Source organism: Barbus barbus (genome assembly GCF_936440315.1).
Source record: "Barbus barbus genome assembly, chromosome: 49".
Lineage (NCBI taxonomy): Eukaryota > Metazoa > Chordata > Actinopteri > Cypriniformes > Cyprinidae > Barbus > Barbus barbus.
Window position 1 is genome coordinate 10,746,814 of NC_136727.1, and position 23,795 is coordinate 10,770,608.

The following is a 23,795-nucleotide window of genomic DNA, read 5'->3' on the forward strand; positions in this document are numbered from 1 at the left end:
AAGAACACAGATGTTAACGCAATAGCCAATGGCGAGCAGGAGGGGGCTGGTCTGGACCACTCTCCACTCCATCCTGTCGTTTAAAACTCTGTGAAGTTCACGAAACTATCAGACTTGATTTTGAAGGAACGGGGGAATCAAATTAATTGGTCAAGCCACTCAAGAACTTGACAAACTTTTTTTGGTGTCTGTCTTTAATTTATTTTTTGTTACCAACAGCTGCCCATCAGTGGCTGTGGCACTATGTGGGACTTCACAGTCGTGAATTTGGTGCTGTCTGCCGTCTTTGTTGTGTCTCTGGCACAAGGTAATGTAATATAAATAATCTCATAATTGTCTTAATTAAAACATGTAAGGATGTTATCCATTATGTAACAGTTTGGTACAGCTGTCAGCAAGCAAGACTTAGGGGAAAAAACAGTGAGCTTGTTTGTTTGTGAGAGCTTTATCAACTTACATGGCTGGAGTGATGTTTAGTAAATCAGTTTTTGCATACAGAACTGCTTCTGTTTGCCTCACTGCTATTAATAGACACTTTGAAAGTAAAGTTTTACTAATTAGGCTATGTAAATTCAAAAAGATGAAGGTGATGAATGTGAATTTGAACTAACTAGCATCTGCTTCAGCTGTTATTTATTACAGTAAACAACTGCACTACAGTGGTTGGGCATGAAAACAGAAGTGGAAATATTGTCATTTATGAAATTTCCTTTCAAAAGTCTTGTGAATGTGTCACGAAGCACCATTATTTTAAACTTAATGCAAACTAATTCTGATTCCTCCCAAACGTCTTCGTACTGGAAAAGCAAAGTATAGCCTATGACTGTTGAGGAATACATTATTTGAATGACTGACTGTCATGAATACTGGGAAACTGCCCACCAACCTAGACTGAAATTTGGAGCAGCACCATTTCATCCGCCTCTTTTCCATTCACTGTCACTCCATCTCGTCTCCGGTCCACCTCAACCTCTCCACGGAATGTATTACCTGTTTCCCAACACGCGTAGACAGCCGACACGAAAAATAGCGCCTACATTGCTGAGCTCTAAGTCAAGCCTTTTAAAAACCTTAAAACTTAGAATTCGGTTTTAAATAACCAGATGTCGCTCAGTCATCCGGTAATGAGCTGCAAGCCCGCGCGTCCGTGCCAGCTTCACCCAGGGCATGGCGAAGCCATTTTCAACGCTCCAAAGTAAATATTGCCACTCTCTAATCTGCTCCATTCAAACGATTTATTCTCCAGATGTTTCACTTCGCTCTGAAGTTCAGCTGCCCGGTACATCGATCTCTGTTGCTTTGATGTGAAAAAGAGGGTGGAAAGAGGGATCAAAGGTAATGTGCGAGAGGTTACGCGTCTCAATTTCGCTCTTTTCCGTGAGTGTCCGCTAACTTTATATTAAAAAAACAAACCTCTCTGACTAAATTCTGATTGGACGCACTGAATTTCGGGGGAAATGGTTGTTTATACAATTATAAATAATAATAAACGTAGCAATTTATTGAACATTAGTGTCCTTTGTCGTTGTGCTGTCGCCGCACTTTTATATGGGCTAAATATATATAAATTTATCAAATGTAGTAGGCTACTCGATTCTTGGTTCCCATGATTTTATTCCACTTTACAACCCGTATAGAGGTAAAGTCACAGCAGGAAAAGGTTAATTAGTTCAAATATATAAACATATGTTTACTCTAGCTGCAATACATGTAAGACTTGTTTTCAAATGTACTAGTATATTAATTAACAAAAATACTAGTTTATTTTGTGGTGTAAACAATCTAAAACAAGATTCAAAAACAAGATTTAATTAATAATATTTTATCTAGTTTTATATTGTTTTAAGAATTTTTAGGTAGAAATCAATTTGAAAAAAAGGACTAATAATGTCTTTTTAAATAGAAAACTACTCTTCTCCAGGGTATTAGTGTATTCTACATTAAAACCGACGCTTAAGATCAACTTTCTGGATGAAATGGTTCAAAGACAAGGAAAACCAATCCAGATCATTTTAAACACACACAAATCTGGCTGGGGTTTCATTATGCAGTGACAATGAAGCAGTTCAGTTTAGAATAATGGAGCACAGATGCATCCCACTTCAGAGTCTATGGAACAGTCGTTGTTTCCTAATCTTCTTCTCAACCCAATCAGACAGAGCTCACCATCTTCCATTCGAGCACACCTCAGCCAGGACATGTGCCAGATGCACAAAACTACTTCCACATGTTTGCCGACGCAGGATAAACACACAGACAAAACCAGTTTGGAGCTCTCATTTGCATTCATTAAAACACGATGGGATGTGGAATGCAATTTCAAGACCACTGCCTGGGCACACTGCCTTCTTAAATGAAATGCCTCTGATTTCAAACAAATCCCTGCTTGTTACCAACCTCGTATACTGCAATAAAGCCATCACAGTATTTTCGCACTCGCCTTAATACATACGAGTATGTTAGCACTATAGCGCTTTGTCAAAGGGATTACATAAGATGCCAAAATGATTTACCTTTCCTTTTCGGATAAACAAGGGAAAAACTTTCAGAAAGATGTATGCCAGCTACATTTTGGCATGTTTTTGTGTCTAAGCTCTTTTATACAGACAGCAAAGACCGAAAAATGATTCCCGTATAAGAAGCATGTGCACTAACCAGTCTGCTGTAGCTTTGACGTAGCTCTTTTATTAAAACTCAACCGTCACATCTATTTTGATTAGCTTCTGGCTTGGGTAGCAATGCTCCAAATGCACATTAAAAAAGGGGAATGTCTTATTAAAAGGCCACAGACTGTTTGCGTGAATGGATTAATTGTCTGAGTATGGCTATTGGACACTGTGCAGACTTTATGAGGTGACGAGAGAAGTCCTAAAAGGGTAATGATACTGCACTTTATATTGTGGGGCAAAACCCTTGGCAATAAGATAGGTACAAAATAATCACAGCATTGCTGTACCAAGTTTAAATTACCCTTTTGTTTGAGAGCCATCTCCCACAATAAACTTGGCATGAGAGGTTTGTTATGGGAGGGCAGGGTGTCATTCTATGTTGGGAGTACACTGATATATAGATAGGTGTATATTTTTAGATGTTGTTAACTTATAGTTTCCACTTCAAAGTAAATTCTTTTTAAACACCTGATCCTAATAATGCCCTGTTACTGGGTGCGGATATTACAAGGTTCCACTGAGGTCATGGACACATTTCTTCTATCTTGGAATAAAGCAGACTAAAGTATGTGATGTGGATATTGCTAATTATATTGGAGGCCTTAATAGGCGATATAAAGTTTTATTGTTCAAGATTATAGAACACTTTGGGAAACCTATAAAGCCATAGGTTATGCAAGTAGATGAATGCTGATGTTTGGTATACAAACTCAACGTCATGTGTTGTTGCGACCTGGCAAAACTCACCACCTAACATGAGGCAGTTTCAGGCATTAGCGAATAATGTCATTCTTGTCACCAAGAATGATAACTATATTAACATCCACACCAATGGACGATAATGTTCTGTTTATTATAAGCGCACACTGCAGTTATATTGCGTCTCTTTAAATTCTATAGACCTTTTTCCTGAGTAAACGATGAGCGCCGCCATTAAGAATTCTAACTTCCGATTGGATGCTCTTCTGTTCTGGTCTCCATAGAAACCCATTCAAATAGTGCCCATCTGTTTTTAATGTAGGTAACATCGGCAGCTTTGTGTCATCTACACACTCATTAAACTTTGAGGAGTAAATCGCTGACAAATGATGGTCATTGCGACACTGTAAAATGATGGTGCTATGGAGCCGTGTGCTTTTTAAAAGCATTTTAATAGGTTTAACATTAGATTATCACCTCGGAATATAAAGTAATTTGACTAGAAACACTGGAGACCAGAAATGCAAAGCATCCTTCCAGTTAAGAGCCAGGCGTGACTTCCTCGTTTAGGAAAAACGTCTATAGCTTTTAAAAGTTGAGTGGATTCTGATTGGCGGTCAATGATGTTTTGTTTCATCATCTGAAACAAACTGTTCTGAAAGTGATTCCATTTATACTGTTCTCTGTGTTGTTGTCGTTATAGCTGTGGTATGGATTTCCCTATTCTCATTGAATTAGAACAAATTAGTTATGGATATTATAATAGTTATTGTCCTTGGTATGACTCTAGCTAGCTACCTGAATAATAAGTATATGTCGCTAACAACTAAAGTAAACGTTATTGACCCCTTGAGTACGGAGGTTGTGCAAACATCTACAATGGCGCCACGCGCCTTACTTCTAATTTTCCAGTTAAAACATCTACAAAATCTTTAAAAAAATTATTTTAAGAAGTCAAAAAAGACTAAATAAAAATTTGTGTCCTCATTTGTGTTGTTCCATAGTCTTTCTGGCTTTATTCTTGGCACAGTAGTGATGAATTGCAAGTAAAATGCAAAGGTCTACACTTAATGATCTTCAGGTATAAATTAACATCTAAAGGCTTTATTTTTTTATCGAAAGGGGGAAATGGCGAAACTTCATGACCAGGAAAAGCGTAGTGACACAGTAACCAATAACTAAGTATGCTTTTTAGATCTCATATTCTGCGATCTATACTTTGGGAATGACACTTTTTCAGGTGAACCTGCAAGGTAAATCAATCCAGTATAGGAGAGGGATATAATAACAGTAATGGTGGCTTGGAGTAAGTCCTGCAGAGCTTCTATGGTGACTGACACGTCTGCCGCAGATAAGCGCTTCAGTGTGTGAGCTGCGAGTAGTGCCAGTAACAATTCACTGTCAAGACACTGTGCTGTTCCTACTTGAGGATGTTAGGCTTGGCAACATTTGTGGGACACGTCACCTTTGGAAAAAAAATTATGACATTGGTGAATGAATCCCTCGGTCTGTGATTTCCTTATCACAGCACACTATAAGCAAGTTCTGGAAAGTGGTTCAGGGATTCGCCTTATGCAGGCAGGACAGTTCGCACGAAGCACCGGAGGCCCACTGTCCTCCGCCTGGGATGTGGGAGTGCATCTTCTGGTAATGTCTCATCTAGAAAGCATGAGACGCCATGTGTTTGTTCCCATTACTCTATATTCTCCTTTGGGGCCCTGGCTAGTAAGTGTCTCCAGATTAGTTTGACAATTGATGTAGGGGATCAGGCCATCATGCAAGCTCCACATCCATATGTGTGCAGCATCTCCTGATGTGACCAGACGGAACGGAAACAGATACAGTGAAGAAATGGACCAAATGTGTCCTCCTCAGGCCAATCATGAGATCAGATATCAGGTGCTAACTCAAAACTGGTTGGACATGGTTCAGAAGGGTCGTAGATGCCAATGGATGCTGAGCCGATAAAAGTAGGCCACTTGGACTCTGGTGGCACCAATGCACAAAAAAATCAGTACTTAAATATTGAATGTCTTTTGCACACATTCCATTTACTGCAAAGCCAAGCAGGATTTTCCGATCACATTCACAGACGTGTCTGCAACCTAAGGAACGTGCAAGGAATAAGATGTTCTGATCTATTACATTGCAAATTATATTGCACTGTAATAGATCAAACAAATTTCATGTCCAACTTTTTAAGACCAAATTTAGTTAGTCCCTGAGGAGGTCAGTGTTTCTTCAAGATTTAGTTGCAGCCAACGTTTCATTGGTAGCACCTTTGTTGAGTGCGCTGTAATAAAGTTTGCGTTCCCACAGGACCCATCTGGGACAGCTCACATCTTCGGAGGTTAAACAAAACAGACAGGAACAGAAAGCTGGCTTACAACAGCCTCGTGGAGCCACAGACCACAGGTAGTTATGGATATTTTAACATGCTCTCTTTATGCAATCAACTAATTTGTGGTGTCCTGCTTGATCCAAACTGCATTGTGGATCTCGGTGTTGCTAAAAAATGTGATGTAATGATTTCTGGAGTCATCTGTCTTCATTAAATGTGAGCTTTAATGATGAAGACATATAGCCACTGCAATGCAGAAACAATAAGACATTGACTCATGGATGTGTAAATGAGTTTACATGTTCTTAATTAGAGCAAGAGAATAAGTTGTCTCTTAGACAATGTAGGCAGCTCTCTTTGCCTTAAAGTAATTCTATTCATATCTCCTGTGGGATTGCTAAACATAAAGCAACAAGCACTTTTTTGAGACACAGATTGTATTCTGTTGATGTGATGCAAAAAGCTGGAGTAATCTTTTGGAGTAAACCCAGCAAAATGGGCAGAAATTTTTATGTAATCTGGAAACTCTTTTTCTTAATCTTTGGGTCACTAGGAAGAACATTCTGTTCTTGTAAAACATCTTACTCTGATCTTTGTTTTGTGCAACCCAGGCGTAACTGAGTGGACATCCTGGTTCAATATCGACCATCCAGGAGGAAACGGCGACTACGAGAGATTAGAAGCCATCCGCTTCTACTACCGAGAAAGGGTCTGCTCACGACCTGTAGCCATCGAGGCCCGTACCACGGACTGGGTTGCAGCTGCGGATACGGGGGAGGTGGTCCATTCCAGTCTGGAGAAGGGCTTCTGGTGTATCAATAAGGAGCAGCCATTTGGTCGCAGCTGTTCCAACTACCATGTGCGATTCCAGTGTCCACCAGGTACAATTAGTCAAGAGACAATCCATCAAAGTACAGAAGTGTATTCCATATGGAGGCATATGCATTTTAACATATGAGTGTGCAACTTTGTTTTGTTTCTTAAGTCCACTCGTACTGGACCGACTGGAGTGAATGGACGCCTTGCTCTGCCACCGCCTGTAACGATGTCGGCATCCAAGTCCGTCAGAGAAAATGCATGAGCACGCAACCTCTTCCACTACTTCTTTCGCCTGTCTGCGTGGGACCTCACATAGAACGGAGAGAGTGTTCAACCCCACCATGTGAAGGTAAATAAAGAAAGAAATATGAATTTGGATACAATATTTACATTCTACTGATATAATATGCATTTCTTAGTCATCATTGGCAGGATTCACTAGCGCCTCTCCTAAAACTACTTATATCAACCAGAGATGGTAAATCTAGTTTAGCTGATCTCCAAATCTGGCCTAGATAGTGTTAAGGTGGTTTAGCTTAGGATGGTTAAAAAATGTTCAGCAACAAAACTTGTAGATTTGTACAGAGCAGTGAGGTGTCAAAAGCACACTGTGTGTCCTTTATATCAGATGTGTCCAAATATTTGTTTTGCCACATTTCAGAATTTCCTAAATCATTTTGACACTTAAACTCAGAAATGAGGCTTATTTTCCACTCATGGATCTCAAGAGCAATCACATCCTGCTGACATTTACATGACACATGTGGTGCCCAATTAGCTGGCTATACCCAAACATGTTTCTGTGTGTACAGAGCTTTGTTGTCTTTGATCATAAAATCAATGTAATCACACTGGTAAAGATGTCAGAATGCAGTCTGACATTTCCATTCACACACATATACAATATTTAAATAGTAAAATAATAATGCTGCCAGTTATGCCTCGCATCAAGTTCAAGACACTGTGATGCTGGCATATAGAACAGCCACAGACTCAGCACCCGCCTACTTCCACTCACTTTTACGAATCTATATTCCCACCAGAAGTCTGAGATCCACTAGTGAAAGACGCCTTGTGGTGCCATCACAGAGAGGCACAAAATCACATTCCAGAACATTTTCATTCACCGTTCCTGGCTGGTGGAATGATCATCCAACCTCTATCCAGAATGCTGATTCCCTGACAATTTTCAAGCGACAGCTGAAAACTCACCTCTTTGTCACTATCTGACTTCATCCTAAAAAAAATTACAAAATTTGTTTTTCTCTTTTCTTTAATCTTGCCTTGTCTAGCTTGTACTTATTGAACAATGCTTGGAACTTAGTATTACGAGCACGTCCTGTGACTATTTTCCTCTTTAAGATTAATCGCTTGATGCACCCCAATTGTAAATCGCTTTGGATAAAAGCGTCTGCTAAGCGAAAAAATGTAAGTGTAAAATAACATAATTAAAGAGAATTGTTTTTTCATTTGTAGTATCTTCTTTTTTTTTTTTTTTTCTTTTTTTTTTTACAGTTTCTGAAAACTTGCCACCATGATTGTTAATTAACCACTTATTTTCCCCCAAATCTTGACTAAACAGCTGTGTGGAGCCAATGGGGATCATGGAGTGCTTGCTCAGTGACCTGTGGGAAGGGCCACAGAACAAAACGTAGGACATGTCATAGATCTTCTACTAAGATTCAGTGTACAGGACGACCTGTGGAGGTCCAAAAATGTGGAAATCCATGTCCAGGTATTGTGTATTACAAAACGCACAATATCTGAAAACCCATGGATTTTTTTGCTACACTGAAATCAAAACACCCGTTTTATTTTTACAGTGGCATGCAAACGTGTCTGTCCTGGGGGACGTCCCAGTAAGGACTGTAGCTACTGTATCTGTGATGGACAAACACTACATGGGGAGGTATTCAGTGTTACAGGTGTCCCTGTGCCAAACGCCACAGTGGCTCTGGCTAGCCAAGCCAAGGTTGTCCGTGCCCACACTGATGCCAAGGGTCAGTTCAAGATTGATGGACTGTGCACCAGCCCACAGACCAGAGTGGTTATAAGAAAGGATAAATTTGCACCCGTTACTCTCCCTGTTTCCAACAATAGCACTGATGAACTCTGGGTACGGGCCATCTTGCGATCCTCAGGTAAAGAAAAGAAGAAACCTTTTGATATGGATGATACCACACTGATATTTTCATGCACTGTTGCATTGTTGGTTTCTCCATTTTATCTCTTACAGAAAAGCCATATATTGAGAAGCACCCAGAAGACAAAGTGCGTTATGAGGGACAACGTGCAACCCTTTGCTGTAGAGCAACAGGATCACCAAAACCTGACAAATATTACTGGTAAAAAGCAATAAAGTTTCTTCATAGGTTTTCTGACAAATGCTGTTAATCTTATAGTTACATAAAAATGTATTTGTTTGATCCAAAGGTACCACAATGGAACCTTACTGAATCGCACAATATACAAGTATGATGAAGATTTGATATTGCGGGACCTGAAACCAGAGCAGTCAGGGCATTATCACTGCAAAGCAACTAGTCTGACAGGCAGCATAAAGTCTACTTCAGCCGTCCTCACTGTTTTAGGTAAGTGCAAAACCATTTTACCGGTCAACAGGGAACATTATAGTTTTTTTGCAAAATGTCCCTAAAGAAGAAAAATAACCCCAATAAATATTGTGGTCTCCAATGAAATATTAAAGTCTGTAATGTCTAGTGACATGTGCGGTACAATATTTTATTATGTTTAAGTTGGTAAAAATTACCACTTTCTAAACAAGGAATGACTGGCAAGAAGTCGTGGTGGGCAGACTAAAATCCTTAAATCCCTCCCGCTTTCCATATTAAAATGAAATCCAAGCTTGTCAATAAATCCTGTTTTTTCATCCTCAGACAAGTATGCATTTCCACATTTGCACACATAACTACACATTGTGAAAATTCCCATGATGCTTGTTATCCAAGATATAGATTGTCAGAAATAGTCTGCCGAAACGTGTGCTAAAGCAATCAGCCCTAGACTTTGTCTGAGGGATCTCTTTGCTTCTTAATCATTTTGGCATACGAAAAGTGCTTTGCTGAATGAAACACTAACACCTGTCACAGCAGGGTTCCTAATGGAGGATGATTAATGTGTTTTGTATTCACTCTTGCATTTAAACAACAGCTACAGGAGAAAAGTTTTCCATAAATTAAATTTCATCAAATAAGATTACATGGTTGCTCTCTCCAATAAGTGTCATTTTAAAGGAAACACAGTGCTCTTATGAATAAATGAGCAGCATTTACAGAAGAGTGGTAATGTGACAATAATGACTGCAGTCATTAATATGGTGAAACAATGAGATCATACATTTTAATCAGAACCAATACTTTGGCAAGTCATCAGACTTCCTTTTCAGGCTTCCGAGTTCAGTGACCCAGTTTTATTTGTTCACAGTGATCTGGGGAAATATATATTTCTAAATCCTTTTTACTTCTAAGCATCTTCATAATATAAAAAGATAAATACAGAATTTTTATAATTTTCCTTTTCTTTGTTTCAAGTATAAATCTATGAAAAAGCATAAAAAAGCCAGTGGGATAAAATAAATAAAAATTTTCTCTGAAATTAATTTTTCTTCTGAAGTAAATCGAATGTTTTACTGAAAATCAAGAACATTATTTTTGCAATGTATATAAATATTATGCATTCTTTGAAAATGTAGCACACTGATCTCACATTTTGTATTTCACAGCTAAAGGCACACCAGCATGCAACTCAACGCCTGACACTCACCTGATCAAATTGCCATTAGACTGCAAGCAGCCTGGAACAGACTCCAAGTTTTACAATCCAGGTCGCTGTCCACACAACAAATGCCCTGGATCGCTGGACTTTGACATGCGTTGCAGGGATGGATCTGGCTTCTGCTGTGGGGTCAAACAAATGGATGCTAGAGAGATCAACTGTGGCCGTTACACCCTACCTATCAAGGTTGTTCGTGAGTGTGGCTGCCAAACTTGTGTGGAGCCCAAAATTCTTGTACGAGGCAGGGTGGTGTCAGCAGACAATGATGAACCCCTGCGCTTTGGACATATTTACATAGGGAAGGAACGGATAGGTACCACAGGATATCAGGGTGGGTTCACAATCCAGGTGTCTCCAGATACACAGCGTCTTGTTGTAAACTTTGTGGACCCTTCTCAGAAGTTTATTGACACAATCAAGGTTTTTATCTTCGACAAGAGAGGAGGTTCTGTCTATCATGACGTAAAAGTGATGAGGAAGCAGGAACCTGTTGATATAAATGCTGCAGAAAGCAATACCATTTACCTAGGTGAAATGAAAGATGAGGACCCCATCGGTCAACTGGTCATACCTCCAAACTCTTTCCACAAAAACACAGGGGAAGTGTACGAAGGGACTGTTAAGGCCAGTGTCACATTCCTTGACCCACGCAACATTACCATGGCTGCTGCCGCTCCTGGTGATCTCAACTTTGTAGACAATGAAGGAGACATGCTACCTCTCAGGACATATGGAATGTTTTCAGTAGATTTCCGAGATGGAGCAAACCAGGAGGTTCTAGGAGCCGGCGCAGTCCAGGTTCTCCTTGATACGGAGCATGTAAAAATGCAGGAGCACATCCCTGCTATGAAACTCTGGTCCCTCAATCCCGATACAGGCATTTGGGAGGAGGAGAGTAACTTTCAACCCACACAAACTACTATTGCTGGCAGCGGGAGGAACAAACGAGAGGAGCGCACCTTCCTGATAGGGAATATGGAAATCAGGGAGCGTAGGTTGTTTAATCTCGATGTACCTGAGAATCGCCGGTGCTATGTCAAAGTGAGGGCATATATGAACGAAAAGTTCCTGCCCAACGAGCAACTAGAAGGAGTGGTAATAAACTTGATAAACCTGGAGCCTAAGCCTGGCTACTCGTCAAATCCGAGGGCTTGGGGACGTTTTGATAGTGTGATAACAGGACCAAACGGTGCTTGTCTTCCAGCTTTCTGTGATACTCAGAGGCCTGACGCATACACGGCTTACGTCACAGCTATAATGGGAGGTGAGGAGCTGGAAGCAGCCCCCTCAATGCCAAAAATGAACCCAAACATTATTGGTGTGTCTCAGCCGTACTTAGGGAAGTTAGATTACCAGCGCTCCGATCATGAGGATCCAGCACTTAAGAAAACAGCTTTCCGAATCAACCTAGCCAAACCAAACCCTAACAATTTTGATGAAACGAACGGACCAATCTATCCTTATCAGAGTTTAATTGCATGTGAAAATGCACCTGTTGATGCCAACCACTTTCGTTTCTTCCGTGTCGAAAAAGATAAATATGAGTACAATGTGGTACCCTTTGAGGAGAGTGACCTCACATCTTGGACTGGAGACTATCTTTCCTGGTGGCCAAATCCACAAGAGTTCAGGGCTTGCTACATCAAAGTTAAGATTCATGGAGCTACAGAAATCATGGTAAGGTCAAGAAACCTGGGTGGCACTCATCCTCAGACAAGAGGTCAGTTGTATGGCATTAGAGACATTCGTAGTACCCGCGACTTACACCATCCTAACACCTCTGCTGCTTGTCTTGAGTTCAAATGCAGCGGGATGCTCTTTGATCAAGCTATTGTAGACAGGTCAATAATTTCTATCCTCCCACAAGGTAACTGCCGTCGTGTAGGCATCAATGGTCTCCTGCAAGAGTATCTGATAAAGCATCCTCCTGTTCTTCAGAACAATGTGTCTCATGCATTCAATATGTTAGCTCCTGTTGATCCACTTGGACACAATTATGGAATATACACCGTCACCGACCAGAACCCACGGGTTGCCAAAGAGATTGCCATTGGCCGCTGCTTTGATGGAACTTCAGATGGTTTTTCCAGGGAGATGAAGTCAGATTCTGGAGTGGCACTGACGTTCAGCTGCCCTAAAAGAACTGTGAATCGTGAGAGCTTATTCCAACGCTTGCAAACAAATCCTGGCCTAACACTAACACAGATGGCACGGGAGATGAGGGAGTCCCAGGGACTGCAAGTCAGAAGAGGGTCAACCCAAATGGTGGCCTACCCTTTTGGCCAACAAGGCAGCAGCCAGAACCGCAGAGCCACGAACACTAACAGAAGGAGACCAGCTACAAGGACACAACCGAGACAGTAGATCTTTCTTTAGGTGAGTTCTCAGAGTGCACTTTAAAACAAATCATTTCAAGATGTTGATGAAAATCAAGTGTATGTTTTCCATCCTCATGCAGGTCTTTTCATTTGAAGAGAGTGAAGAAAAAAGACTCAAAAAACCTGCTATGGAAATCCCAAACTTGGCCAGCCGGGTGATATTGGATGCTCTGTTCTAATGGAGCAAAATCCTCACCTGATTTATCCGAACACATTTAAACTCTTTCTACTTGTGTATGGAAACCTGTCCTCTCATACTTCCTCAAAGTTTACTTCATTGTTTAAGACATTTATTTTTAGTGATTAGACAAAATACTCTACAAGGCCCATACAGACTGATGTCATTTATTTATTTCCAAAGTCAAAACTTGCTTATGTGTAGCGTCCTACTTTTAGATCTGTAATTATTCATTCATTTTCTCTAATTGATCAGTGTCTTCCATTGATGATAGGCTAAATAGGTGAGACAAGTCTGTATGGGTTGAGGTCAAGTGTGACAGCTGCTAATCCTTTCATCAACCACATATTCTACTCTGTTGGATGCAATGAACAAGACCCGAGGCACAAAAGATGCTCGTTCTATCTCGCCTCCTTTTCCACGTCACCATTCCAGTTGTGATTTGGCTAACTATTGGTCTGACCAAAGCATGACTGACCCCTGCCAAGAATAGCATCCCTTAACAGAATGGATCGCCAAGGTAGACTAAACAAACCTGTGGTGAGACAAAGAATAATATAATGGCCCTAGCTTCAAACACAAATGAATGTTAATTTTTTTTTAAAATGCCCTCTTCATCTTTTTGACCATATGGCTGGCCAAATCAAAATTTATTTTGATATGAAATCCAACTAATACAGTATCTCAGTGTATGATGTCTAGATCTTAGAGTAAACTAATTGTATTTTGTTTCTTGTTTCTGTTTGTCTCCTAAAGTGCAATATTGTGTTCCAATAATGACTTGAGAGTCCTGACAAAACATCCTATGTTATGAGCCAATCAACCATAGGTCTGTTAAAATGTTGGGCTATTCCCTTAGTAATTGCATATCTGAATTTCAAATTACATAGCACCTGTTTTTTGTTTTTTAAAACCTAATCCTAATGAATTTGATTTTGCTAATCTGATTCAACCTTCTCTCATATAGCCAGCTGACAATGCAACATAAATGCAGTTGCAGTATTTTAACTCCATCCTAAAGTAAAAAAAAAATCCAATTGTGTGATTTCAACAATTAATGGACCATAAAGAACCATGTGGACCTGCATAAACTGGACATTTGTATCTTTTGAGGTTTATTTTGTAGGCAGCATTGCAAATAGGATTTCATTATGGTAATTCTGATGTGATTTGTCTAATCCCTTATGCTTTCAGTATTCGATATCGGTTCAAAGCAGAAAGTTAATTGAGTTTAGGGATTACAGTGCATGCTTTAATAGGTAATGGTGCAAACGTTTATTTTTTCTGTGTATCCAAAGATGTACAGCTGGCCCAGTGCAGGTAGAACATAAACAATATTAAAATAATATTCTAAAATCAAATCTTCAAAGAAACAAAAATATACCTAAAAAAGTAAAAATTTTGATTAGTTGGAAAAATCAAGTCTGAATAAAAATGAGATGAACTGAATAAATTCTTTAGGAAATAATCCAATAGAGACATATGATATTGTGGCACATTTTTTCTAAAATTGCAGTTGAACAGAAAGTTGCTGAGTCTCATAACAGACTAACTGTAATCAGTCATTAAAATCTGAGATTTTTCAAAAACATTGCAATATTTAAAAAGTATGTCAAAATGTGCCATTAACGGGACAATTTTTACAGTCATGGCCGAGTAGTAAGGAAACAAGATATGTAACGATAAAACACATTGCTTTAGGCCAGGTACACATAAAATGATTGAAAACCATTATTTTCTATCCAAGACAGTCTCACCTGTAAGTGACGTAAAGTCGTACATTTGTAACTTGAATAACTTTAAACTTCTGTAATTTTGTAATATATACAATTCCTTTGGTCTTTTAGCATATCTATACTGTACATTTCTGTTTCAGAGGAAAGATGGAGTTGGATATTGGATGAATATGGTGCTAAAAAATTTGTTGGCCTCCAGTTAGCTTTCAAAAGTGTTTGTCCTCGCTTCAACTGTCTGGCTGGTCTCAGGGAGACTACAACTTTTCCAGGAATATACTCTGGCAAAATGTGCATTGATAACTCTACCACTACACTACAAAGTGAGTTGAACAGTTGCCTTTGCGGTCTCAAAAATCTCTTTTTATGCTTGCTTCACAAACATGTTACATAAAACAAATCCTGAAAATATATGCAAATCATATTGTAACTTATATTGCATGAAATTTCCCATCTTGCAATCTCAAAAGCCAGTTTTATGTGTAAATTGTGGATTAAAATGTCTGTCAATTTTACCAGAATGTAAATAAAGATCTCTTGTAAACATGTTCTGTTGACATTCCTTTATTCCATTCAACTTAAAAAAGATATACACAAAAATATAAACAGAAATCATAAGCAGGCACACAACACAGGCTTTATCACACATTAACCATTTAAAACAACTGTTAATAAAATTTTAAAGACCATTATTAAAGATATTTAGCATTTTTTACGGGTTGTCATTACAAAACTACTGTCCATGTTGTCAAAGCCAATGTTTAAGCATTGCATAGCTTTAACCACCTTTTTTGCATTAACTTACATTTTATAAAGGTATAGGATAATCTCACAAATACTGATGGTGATTAAATGGAAAGATTGTTCGAAATAAGAATGTATTTATTTATTTACTTGGAAAGATATCATGAAATCATAAGATTAAGTGGGTCGACCAAGTAATTAATGAAATTCTCAAAAGTCCCTTAATTTTTTCCCTGTGGTGAAAGTCATTTCTACCTGACACTCAAGAGGGCTGGATATCGGAAGGTATAATTATGGAAAGTAACAACCGCAAACATTTATTACAGCCCTAGAGAGAAACACATTAACATCTCTGGAGTGCTAACAATTATGAATCTAAAACTATGACTAATTAAGCCACTGAAATGTACAGCTGACTAAATAAACTGTCCCCATTTTCCCTGAGTTCAATCAATCTTGCATATAAATTTAGCCAACTTACATTTTAAGATATTCATAACAGTTTAAATAAATCATAAAATATATAATCTAAATGTCAGAACACAATGTTCATTTTAGTGTCATTGGAAGTAATTTGCGTACAACATTAAAAAACTATTTATATTTGATTCGTAGTGTATATATACAAATTGTCACAAATGTTAACAACTGCTCCATTGGGAACAGGAAAGTGTATTCAACTAAAATTCTGCATCTTTTTCAAATATTACGAGATCCAAGCAGATGTTTTAGTTCGAGGGAACAAAACATTGCCATAACCAAGAACGTCAGTTCTCCTTGACCTGGCCGAAAGGTTGTAACGAGAGCTCACTTGCGTGCTTGACGTACACATTGCCGTCCTCCGATTTCACTTCATAAACTTGTTGCTAAAAAAGAAAAGAGAAAACTTTACATTTTGACAAACAAATAAAACTAAGCACGTCTGCAATGCATTGGATTCTATTTCTGCTTGGACAGCTGTAAAAGCCTACAGCTAGGAAGGAACTTTGATATACGAGCATGGTGGATGTTAACCGGTGGTGGGAATAGAGTGTAATTACTGAACATTTCAAGGTGTCGAGCCCCCCAGGATGACTGTCGTAATTATGGATTGTTTTACAGAGTCTTTGCCTTGTATTGATTGGCTCAAGCTTGCTGTCACGTCCAACTGCCCTATTATTTATATTTGCAGCATGAGAGAACACATTTCATCTGCTTATTAAAAAAGCAGGCGTTTGGCTAAATTGAAACGTGCCGAAATGAGGGCAGTTTAATTCTTAGGAACGAGACTTTCCAAATGTCTGTCTGTTTGGCAGCACCTACTTCTGTACGATTCTGGTGATGTGCAGTCCATTACCGCGTGAGATAATGTTTGGTGCCATACTGAGTTAAAGTGACGGCACAACAAATGTGGTTTTAATACGAAAATACAAGTGTTTTTCAGGGACACTGAATCACTGGCTAACTTAACTTGTTCATCTGGCTGCCTACTGCCCCTTTACTGCTGAGTAATGAAATTTAGTGTATACATTTAACTTTTAGGAGGAACATTCAGGCATCTCACTGATTAAAGAGAATACTACTTTTATTAGAGGTTCATGTAAGATGATAACAGAAAGCAAGATAGATCTTCTATCAAAATATAATCATGTCTTTAGTCTGATTTAACTTAAATTCAATACCAAGTAGGTTTATTCAACTGCATTAGTTGTATAATGTCAGTTACCACATAAAATTATTTTGATTCATCCCTTAATTAAAAAAAAACGATGTGAACAGTGCCAGCATATGGCGGGTTTAAAGGGCTAAATGTGAATCTCATATGATTTTTAAAGCACTTAATTATTCCTTTAAAAAGCTAGAAACTTTTCATTTTTACAGTTGGACTACTGCTCCATTGGGAAAAAAACGTCTTGGCCCAGTTATTTATCAGCAATGTAATATCTGTGTGTGTTGAACAGAGGTGTGTTGGCTTAAATATTAGGTATTTTGAAGACCTTTTCTGCCTTTGTTTTCATAATTGGATATAAATGTATAAATGTAGAAGACAAGTTTATGTGCTTCTTATTAAATAGAACAAATTACCCATGTAACTCCTTGGTTTCCTTGTATGGGAGGTTTCATGAAAGTTTGGACAAGATGACGAAGTGATTCCTTCATATTCATGTTAACATGTAGAATATTTTAGCAATATTTTTGGCTAAAAACCACAAAGTGTATGCTTTAAAGTAATGGTTATTGCCTGGTCCAATGTACTCCCATATGCCACAAATGTTGTCAGTGAGCTTAACGTGTACTGAACTTGGAATATTCCTTTAATGAGCTAAAATGTCAAACGAAAAGTGTCTCACCTGTAAACCTGTGTTTGATTTCCCCATTTTGAGATTGAAGTCATAGTCATGCCAAGGACAGAAAACCTGAAGAACACCATCAGCCTCCTCAATATCTCCATCACACAGTGGACCTCCTGAAAATCAAAGCATTTAAACACTTAAACATATTCTACTTGTCTGACAGAGAGTTTAAAATCTTACAAAAATGTACCTTTAACCATATCAAAACAAAAAAGGCATCAGTTTCATATCACAACACTATGACTACTACAAAACTCTGGTAGCTTCTTATTTGCAGCCACTGTGATCAATAATAACATAACCTTGTGAATATTAACCATGGTTTTGTTATAATAATAGTGTAGCATGTTTTTTTTGGTGGACAGATACCATTTGTGTAACCACAGTTTTACTACAAATACCATGGTTCATTTGTATTTACTATGGTTTTAGTATTTTGGTTTTATTTGTTGTAAAACCATGTTTATTTTTCATGAGGGAATACTAATCAACATTATTATCATCTTCATCATCAAACAAAAATAAGATCACATACTGAAACGAGGTTTTACAGTAGCCAACAAACCGCGTTGAATTAATTTAAATGACATTTAGGCGGTAACTACGGTTGCCATGGTGATAAAGAAAGGGCGCGTAGAGAAGAGGCAAAACAACGATTTCTGTCGCTGTTTGTAGCTCTCTGTTAGCTAAATTCGCCGTTTTAACGCTTCAAGAATCGGTACAAGCAAACAAAATGTGAAATAATTCGTTGTCATGCCCGAATGAGCGTCCATCGCGAAGAATTCATCGTTCACATGAAACAGGCAAACATCCGCGTCGCATCCATCAGACGAATACATCAGTCTGCATTGTTTCTTGGACAGCTCCGACACAGGGCCTATTAGCCTCCAGGAAACACTCGCATCTTCTGGAGAAGTCATAGAGGTGCGTTAAACCAGGGCATTAACTTTACTGTATTTCTTGTTTTATCTAAACGCAATCAATTTCGCCTCACTGACGGTCGCTGCTCTCAAAGGTTGTCGCTTCCTGGAGGCTGTATAGCACTTTGTTGCTGAAGGGGGGTCTCCAAAGAAGACTGGAAAATGACCATATCATAATTTCTAGACATTTCTATGCAAATATTGATATTCACTTTGGATTTGAAACGTTTCAACTCAGCAGTGTAACTCGGAAAAGGTGTGTTGAGATCATGCAGACTGATTATAAAAAATAAGGTGCTTACTCAGTTCTGGTAGTACTTAAAATATCGAGGATAGGAAATTAAAGCAAGCCAACAATGACTGGTTTATTACAATAAACATAACTCAAAATCAAAGAATATAGCTCTCAGTGATTACAGCGCATCAAACAAAAAAGAAGAAAAACAGATCAAGCTATTTCACAATGTCCTCCTTGCTATTTCACAAAGCAATGATGTCCACCTTTGTGTCACGCAATCAGCTTGTCTTAATCAATTTTTTGTCTGTATTATTTATAATCAGCATAACTTATTAAATCAGATTAGTTCCATAAGCATAATCAGACATGCACAAAGAAAAATAGTAGCCTACATTTTGCATCACTTTAGACCACAATGAATCTTTGTTCTACTGAATAAAGACTTTATTCGTGCTGATAAAGTGCAGGTTGCATTTACGTTAATACAAGTTGCTTGCTGGATGCGATGTGACTGAACATCTGGTCGAGCACTATGGAAAAAGGGGCAAGGCCAGTGTCCAAAAAGCTTTGTACTGTCACTCCATGCACTAATCTTTAATAGTGAGTGAGCTGAATAGACCTGCTTAAATGAGAGAACCATTCTGAACCCATGCTAAGACAGCTTCACACAACACAGCGTGAGCATTAAATGTAGGCTAACAGGCTCTCTGGTCAATTACATCCAAGCTCTAGACAAACACTCAAAGCCTATTTATCATTAAATGCACTTTAAGATTCTCGTTCCCCTCAAATGAAGAATTTTCAAAACCCAGTTGAGCCAGGCTGTGAGTGGTACTTTTTTATCTGCTAATGTTTTATCAGCTATTTTTTCAGTCTTATTATGTTTACATTTATTCATTTTAGCTGATTATGTAAATTATATATTCAAATTTATTTGATTTAATTTAAATAAATTCAAGTAGAATGTGGACATTGTCCTCTTCATGAACTACAGAAACGTTTTTATTAACTGAATTGTACAAAAATCTGTTATCTGGGTAGAAATATGCAATTAAGTAGCTGAAATTGTCCGCACAATGGAAACATGCAATCAGATCAAAAAAGGTCTATCAAAAATATATTTTATTTTTCATTTGCAAAAGTGACAAAAGTGCAGGGTGTCTTAAAAACAGACCAAGAGCAGACTTTCAGCCCATTCTTTTCTTTAGGAGCAAGATTTATTTTTGTAGATTTTTGATATTTTGGTATTTTTGATAGACCTTTTTTTGGTCTGATTGCATGAGTTCAGTGTGCAGACAATTTCAGCTACCTGGTTTTTGTTTTACGCACCTGAGAAGAGCTTCTTGGCTTTTCTTTTTTGAGCGCATTTCTACTAGAAATATGCTATTTAAATATATTGGAATTATCTAATTGGTGGCTACTTTCAAAAATGATTGGTCCTGAATTTACATATTGTATAAAAAAAAAAAACTAACTATATTATTTTGTCACCAGTAATTAAAGGAATAGTTCACTCAAAAAATAAAAAAATGTACTGCAAATGCACTCAACCTGGGGCCATTCCAGATCTAGATGAGTTTTTTTTGTTTTTTCATCTAAACAGATTTGTAGAAATTTAGCGTTACATCATTTGTTCACCAGTGTATCTTCTGCAGTGAAAGGGTGCCGTCAGAATGAGAGTCTAAACAGCTGATAAAAACATCACAATAATCCACAAGTAATCCATACGACTCCAGTCCATCAATTAATGTCTTGTGAAAAGCTGCATGTTTGTAATAAACAAATCCATCATTAAGACATTCATAACTTCAAACCATTGCTTCCAGCTAAAACATGAGCCCTTCAGTGAAAAAGGCGTCTTGTCTGAATCAAGAGAGAAATATACACAGATCAAGCACCGTTTAAGCAAAAACAATACAAAACAGTTCTAAACAAATATGTTGGTGGATTTTAATGCGAGAGAACAACAGGGATGGCCTTTTCACTTCTTTATTATGGACTCATATTTTGGCCTGAAGCAACAGTTTAAAGTTCAAACAATGATGGATTTGTTTCTTACAAACACACAACTTTTAACTTTACAAGATGTATTAAGAATTTCATCTTTAACCTAAAAAGTTGAAAAGAACATCATGTCCATATCCATTTGTCAACTATTGCGAAAGCTCAAAACAATGCCGTTTACTGCATTAAATGAGAATTTTTCTGATTGTATTTAGCACAATTATTTGTTGCCCAGAATTTCCATTGTTTGAGAGAAACCAGACAGGGGACTTGCACCAGCCTTCTGGCACGCAAGCAAACTCAGTACGAGTAGAGTTTTCCGTGCTTGGTACAGTTTCACACACAGTGACTCATTCTGTGCCCGCACCACTTCAAGAACCCCAATCACTATAATTCTGTGTGAGATAATTGTTTTTTTTTTGGCATGTTGCTCGAAATATTCTCCCATATTGTTTAGTTACAGAGTGAGCTATATCTAAAAAAAATATAGGTTTGCACAAGCTCAAAATGAAACTGCAACATGATGTCATTTGTCAAACGAATGTTCCGAGCACAGCTTACTGTCAGTCTTAATATTTCAGTCATATAAACCTGTTGGCTTCCATTTAAATAGAAACAAGTTCAAACTCATTCACAGTCAAAAATGACATCATCCTTCATAAAGGTCATCTCTGAATATGCACGTAGCCCATGCGGTCTGTGTTTATTAATACTTTCCTCCACTTAGAAATCAACAATGTAAAAAATTCTATTTTTTACTTTCATGCAATGATATTTACACACTGGCGGCCAAAAGTTTTAAAATGTTTTCAAAAGAAGTCTCATCAACGCTGCATTTATTTGTTTAAATATACAGTAAAAACAGTAATATTGCTAAACATTACTATTTATACTATATATTTTCTATTTGAATGTATTTTAAAATGACCCCCCCCCCCACTCCAGTTTTCAGTATCACATGATTTTTTAGAAATTATTCTAATATGTTGATTTGATGTATATATCAATAATACTAATACATTAATTAGTAATTATAAATAATATTAATATGCTGGATCCTACCTATTGTGACCTAATTTACCCTGTTTTTTTTGTGTTTTTTACAGCAGTTATATTAAATACAAATACCTCTGCAGTGAGATTTCTTTAATTGCTGATTCTGGAAACAATATGTCAGCTTCTCTTTTTCAAAAGTTCACCATTGCATGCTTTGTTACAATTACATTATTTTATGAGGACTGTGATTATGGTGTCATAGAACTGACATCATGCCAAGGCACAAGTCTGGCAGTTAAAAATGAACACAGTGTTTTTTAGATGCCTTAAAGCTGATGATATAGCAACAGACAGACAAAATGACTTTTGCACAGAAAAGCTCATGAGTAACTTGCCGCAGGCAAGTTGGCCTTATTGAAAATGCTCCTAATGACACAATACGGCAGCTCAGGCAAAACTTACTCAAGCTGTGCAGGATTCAATGATGCAAAATTTGGTTGTTCCTCAGCATCTTTACCCTCAAAAGTCTCCTAATGTTCTAGCTCAGCCTGGACACTGTGATCTCCGAAAAATGTGGTTTTCATTTATGTAAGACCTGCTGAAAGCTTCTATTACATCAACAAAAAAATCAGTCAACAGCATGATTTGTTTTCCGCCAAAATTTCTCATTTGCAATTAGTGTGGCAGTCCAGCGGGTAAGATTGATTGAAATCTGCACAAATTATTCCCTAAAACACCTGTCTGGTGTTTAAAAAGGTTAAGGTCCCCCTTATCCCTGAGGCACTGGAGAATTATAGTGATATCCATTCTCCCTCTCTGCCATTACTTTTCTTATCCAGACAAGACTGAGATGCAAGGGGAATTCCACAGGAAACAAAGCCCAACTTTGAACTTTGCGAGAAACAAAAGGCGTTCCTTGGCGAGCCAGCTGATTAGGGTTCAACCTGGGTACGTTTGTATGTTGTCCAGAAGTTGAAATGGAAGACTTTTAAGTGTCACCTCTCAATAGCCTTCTTGCTTAGTGGGTTTTGGATGCAACGTTCCTCGCAGAGACTTTGCAGAGGGTTTGTTGGTCTGATCCTCAGGCCGATACATCTTTCTTTTGGAGAGCTCTTGTGGTTAACATAACAGTTGTCATGAGACTACTGAACCTTGGAACCCGTACTGCATGAAACAGTATTTTTCTTTCCAAAATACATTCCAAATATATGCTAAATATATGTTGTAAACAGCGAAGAATATATCTTCAATTTCCAATATAAGCATACTGAAAATATATATGAAATGAATGGACAAAAAAATATATAAGGAAATATAATTTTAACTATTCATATACATATATTTTAGAGTCTATATTAGCATAATTTATCTACTTTGTGTATTTTTGGAACATTAAATATTATATAAAAATATGTAATATATAAATATAAAAAGCCCATTTCCACCACAGGACTATAAAATAATACTGACTTTTTATCTCACAATTCTGACTTTATTTCTTGTAATTTTGAGTTAACCTCTCAATTCTGGCTTTTTTCTCAGAACTTCAGAGTTTGTACTGTATGTCGCAATTCTGACTTTCTTTCTCATAATAATGAGTTTATAACAGAATTTAGATTTTATATGCTGGAGTTCTGAGTTTACATATCACAATTTAGACGGACTCTTTGAGACCTGTGAGTTTATTATACACAATTTTGACCTTATTTTTCACAGTTTTGAGTTTATATCTCAATTTAAAATGGACAATTTCACAATTCTGACTTTATTGTTTAGAATACAAAACTGTATTTCTCTCCATTTCGAGTTTGTATCTCATAATTTGAGTTTACATTTCGCCATTCAGGCTATTTTTTCATATTTACATCTTGCAGTTACATTGTTAACTCAAAACTGTGAGATATACACTCTGAACTGCGAGAAACAGCATCAGAATTTGAGTTTACAG

The 23,795-nt window shown here is 37.7% G+C and overlaps 2 protein-coding genes across 2 annotated transcripts; one reads left to right on the forward strand and one right to left on the reverse strand.

Annotated features, from left to right (window-relative positions):
• The first annotated feature begins 110 nt into the window (after positions 1–110).
• LOC306867642 (cartilage intermediate layer protein 1-like) lies at positions 111–15,153 on the forward strand. The gene is made up of 10 exons (XM_079413427.1): positions 111–307; positions 5,688–5,783; positions 6,321–6,590; positions 6,695–6,877; positions 8,111–8,263; positions 8,352–8,669; positions 8,765–8,873; positions 8,962–9,119; positions 10,271–12,699; positions 12,782–15,153. The coding sequence occupies exons 1-9, from the start codon at positions 244–246 to the stop codon at positions 12,685–12,687; spliced, it is 3,768 nt and encodes a 1,255-aa protein (XP_079269553.1). The 5' UTR covers positions 111–243; the 3' UTR covers positions 12,688–12,699; positions 12,782–15,153.
• Positions 15,154–16,123: 970 nt separating this feature from the next.
• Positions 16,124–18,609, reverse strand: LOC306867271 (Rieske domain-containing protein-like; the record flags this gene model as incomplete). Its single annotated transcript, XM_079412871.1, has 3 exons — positions 16,124–16,222; positions 17,687–17,802; positions 18,447–18,609. 3 exons carry the CDS (start codon positions 18,607–18,609, stop codon positions 16,124–16,126), a joined length of 378 nt encoding a protein of 125 aa, XP_079268997.1.
• Positions 18,610–23,795: the final 5,186 nt, after the last annotated feature.

What these genes read in the sequence shown, in the direction of transcription:
- LOC306867642 (XM_079413427.1), top strand. Translation starts at nt 244, where the DNA reads ATGTGGGACTTCACAGTCGTGAATTTGGTGCTGTCTGCCGTCTTTGTT. An exon ending in TTCAACCCCACCATGTGAAG is followed by an intron (nt 6,878 to 8,110) that starts GTAAATAAAGAA and finishes TTGACTAAACAG; the next exon opens with CTGTGTGGAGCCAATGGGGA. An exon ending in AGCCGTCCTCACTGTTTTAG is followed by an intron (nt 9,120 to 10,270) that starts GTAAGTGCAAAA and finishes TGTATTTCACAG; the next exon opens with CTAAAGGCACACCAGCATGC.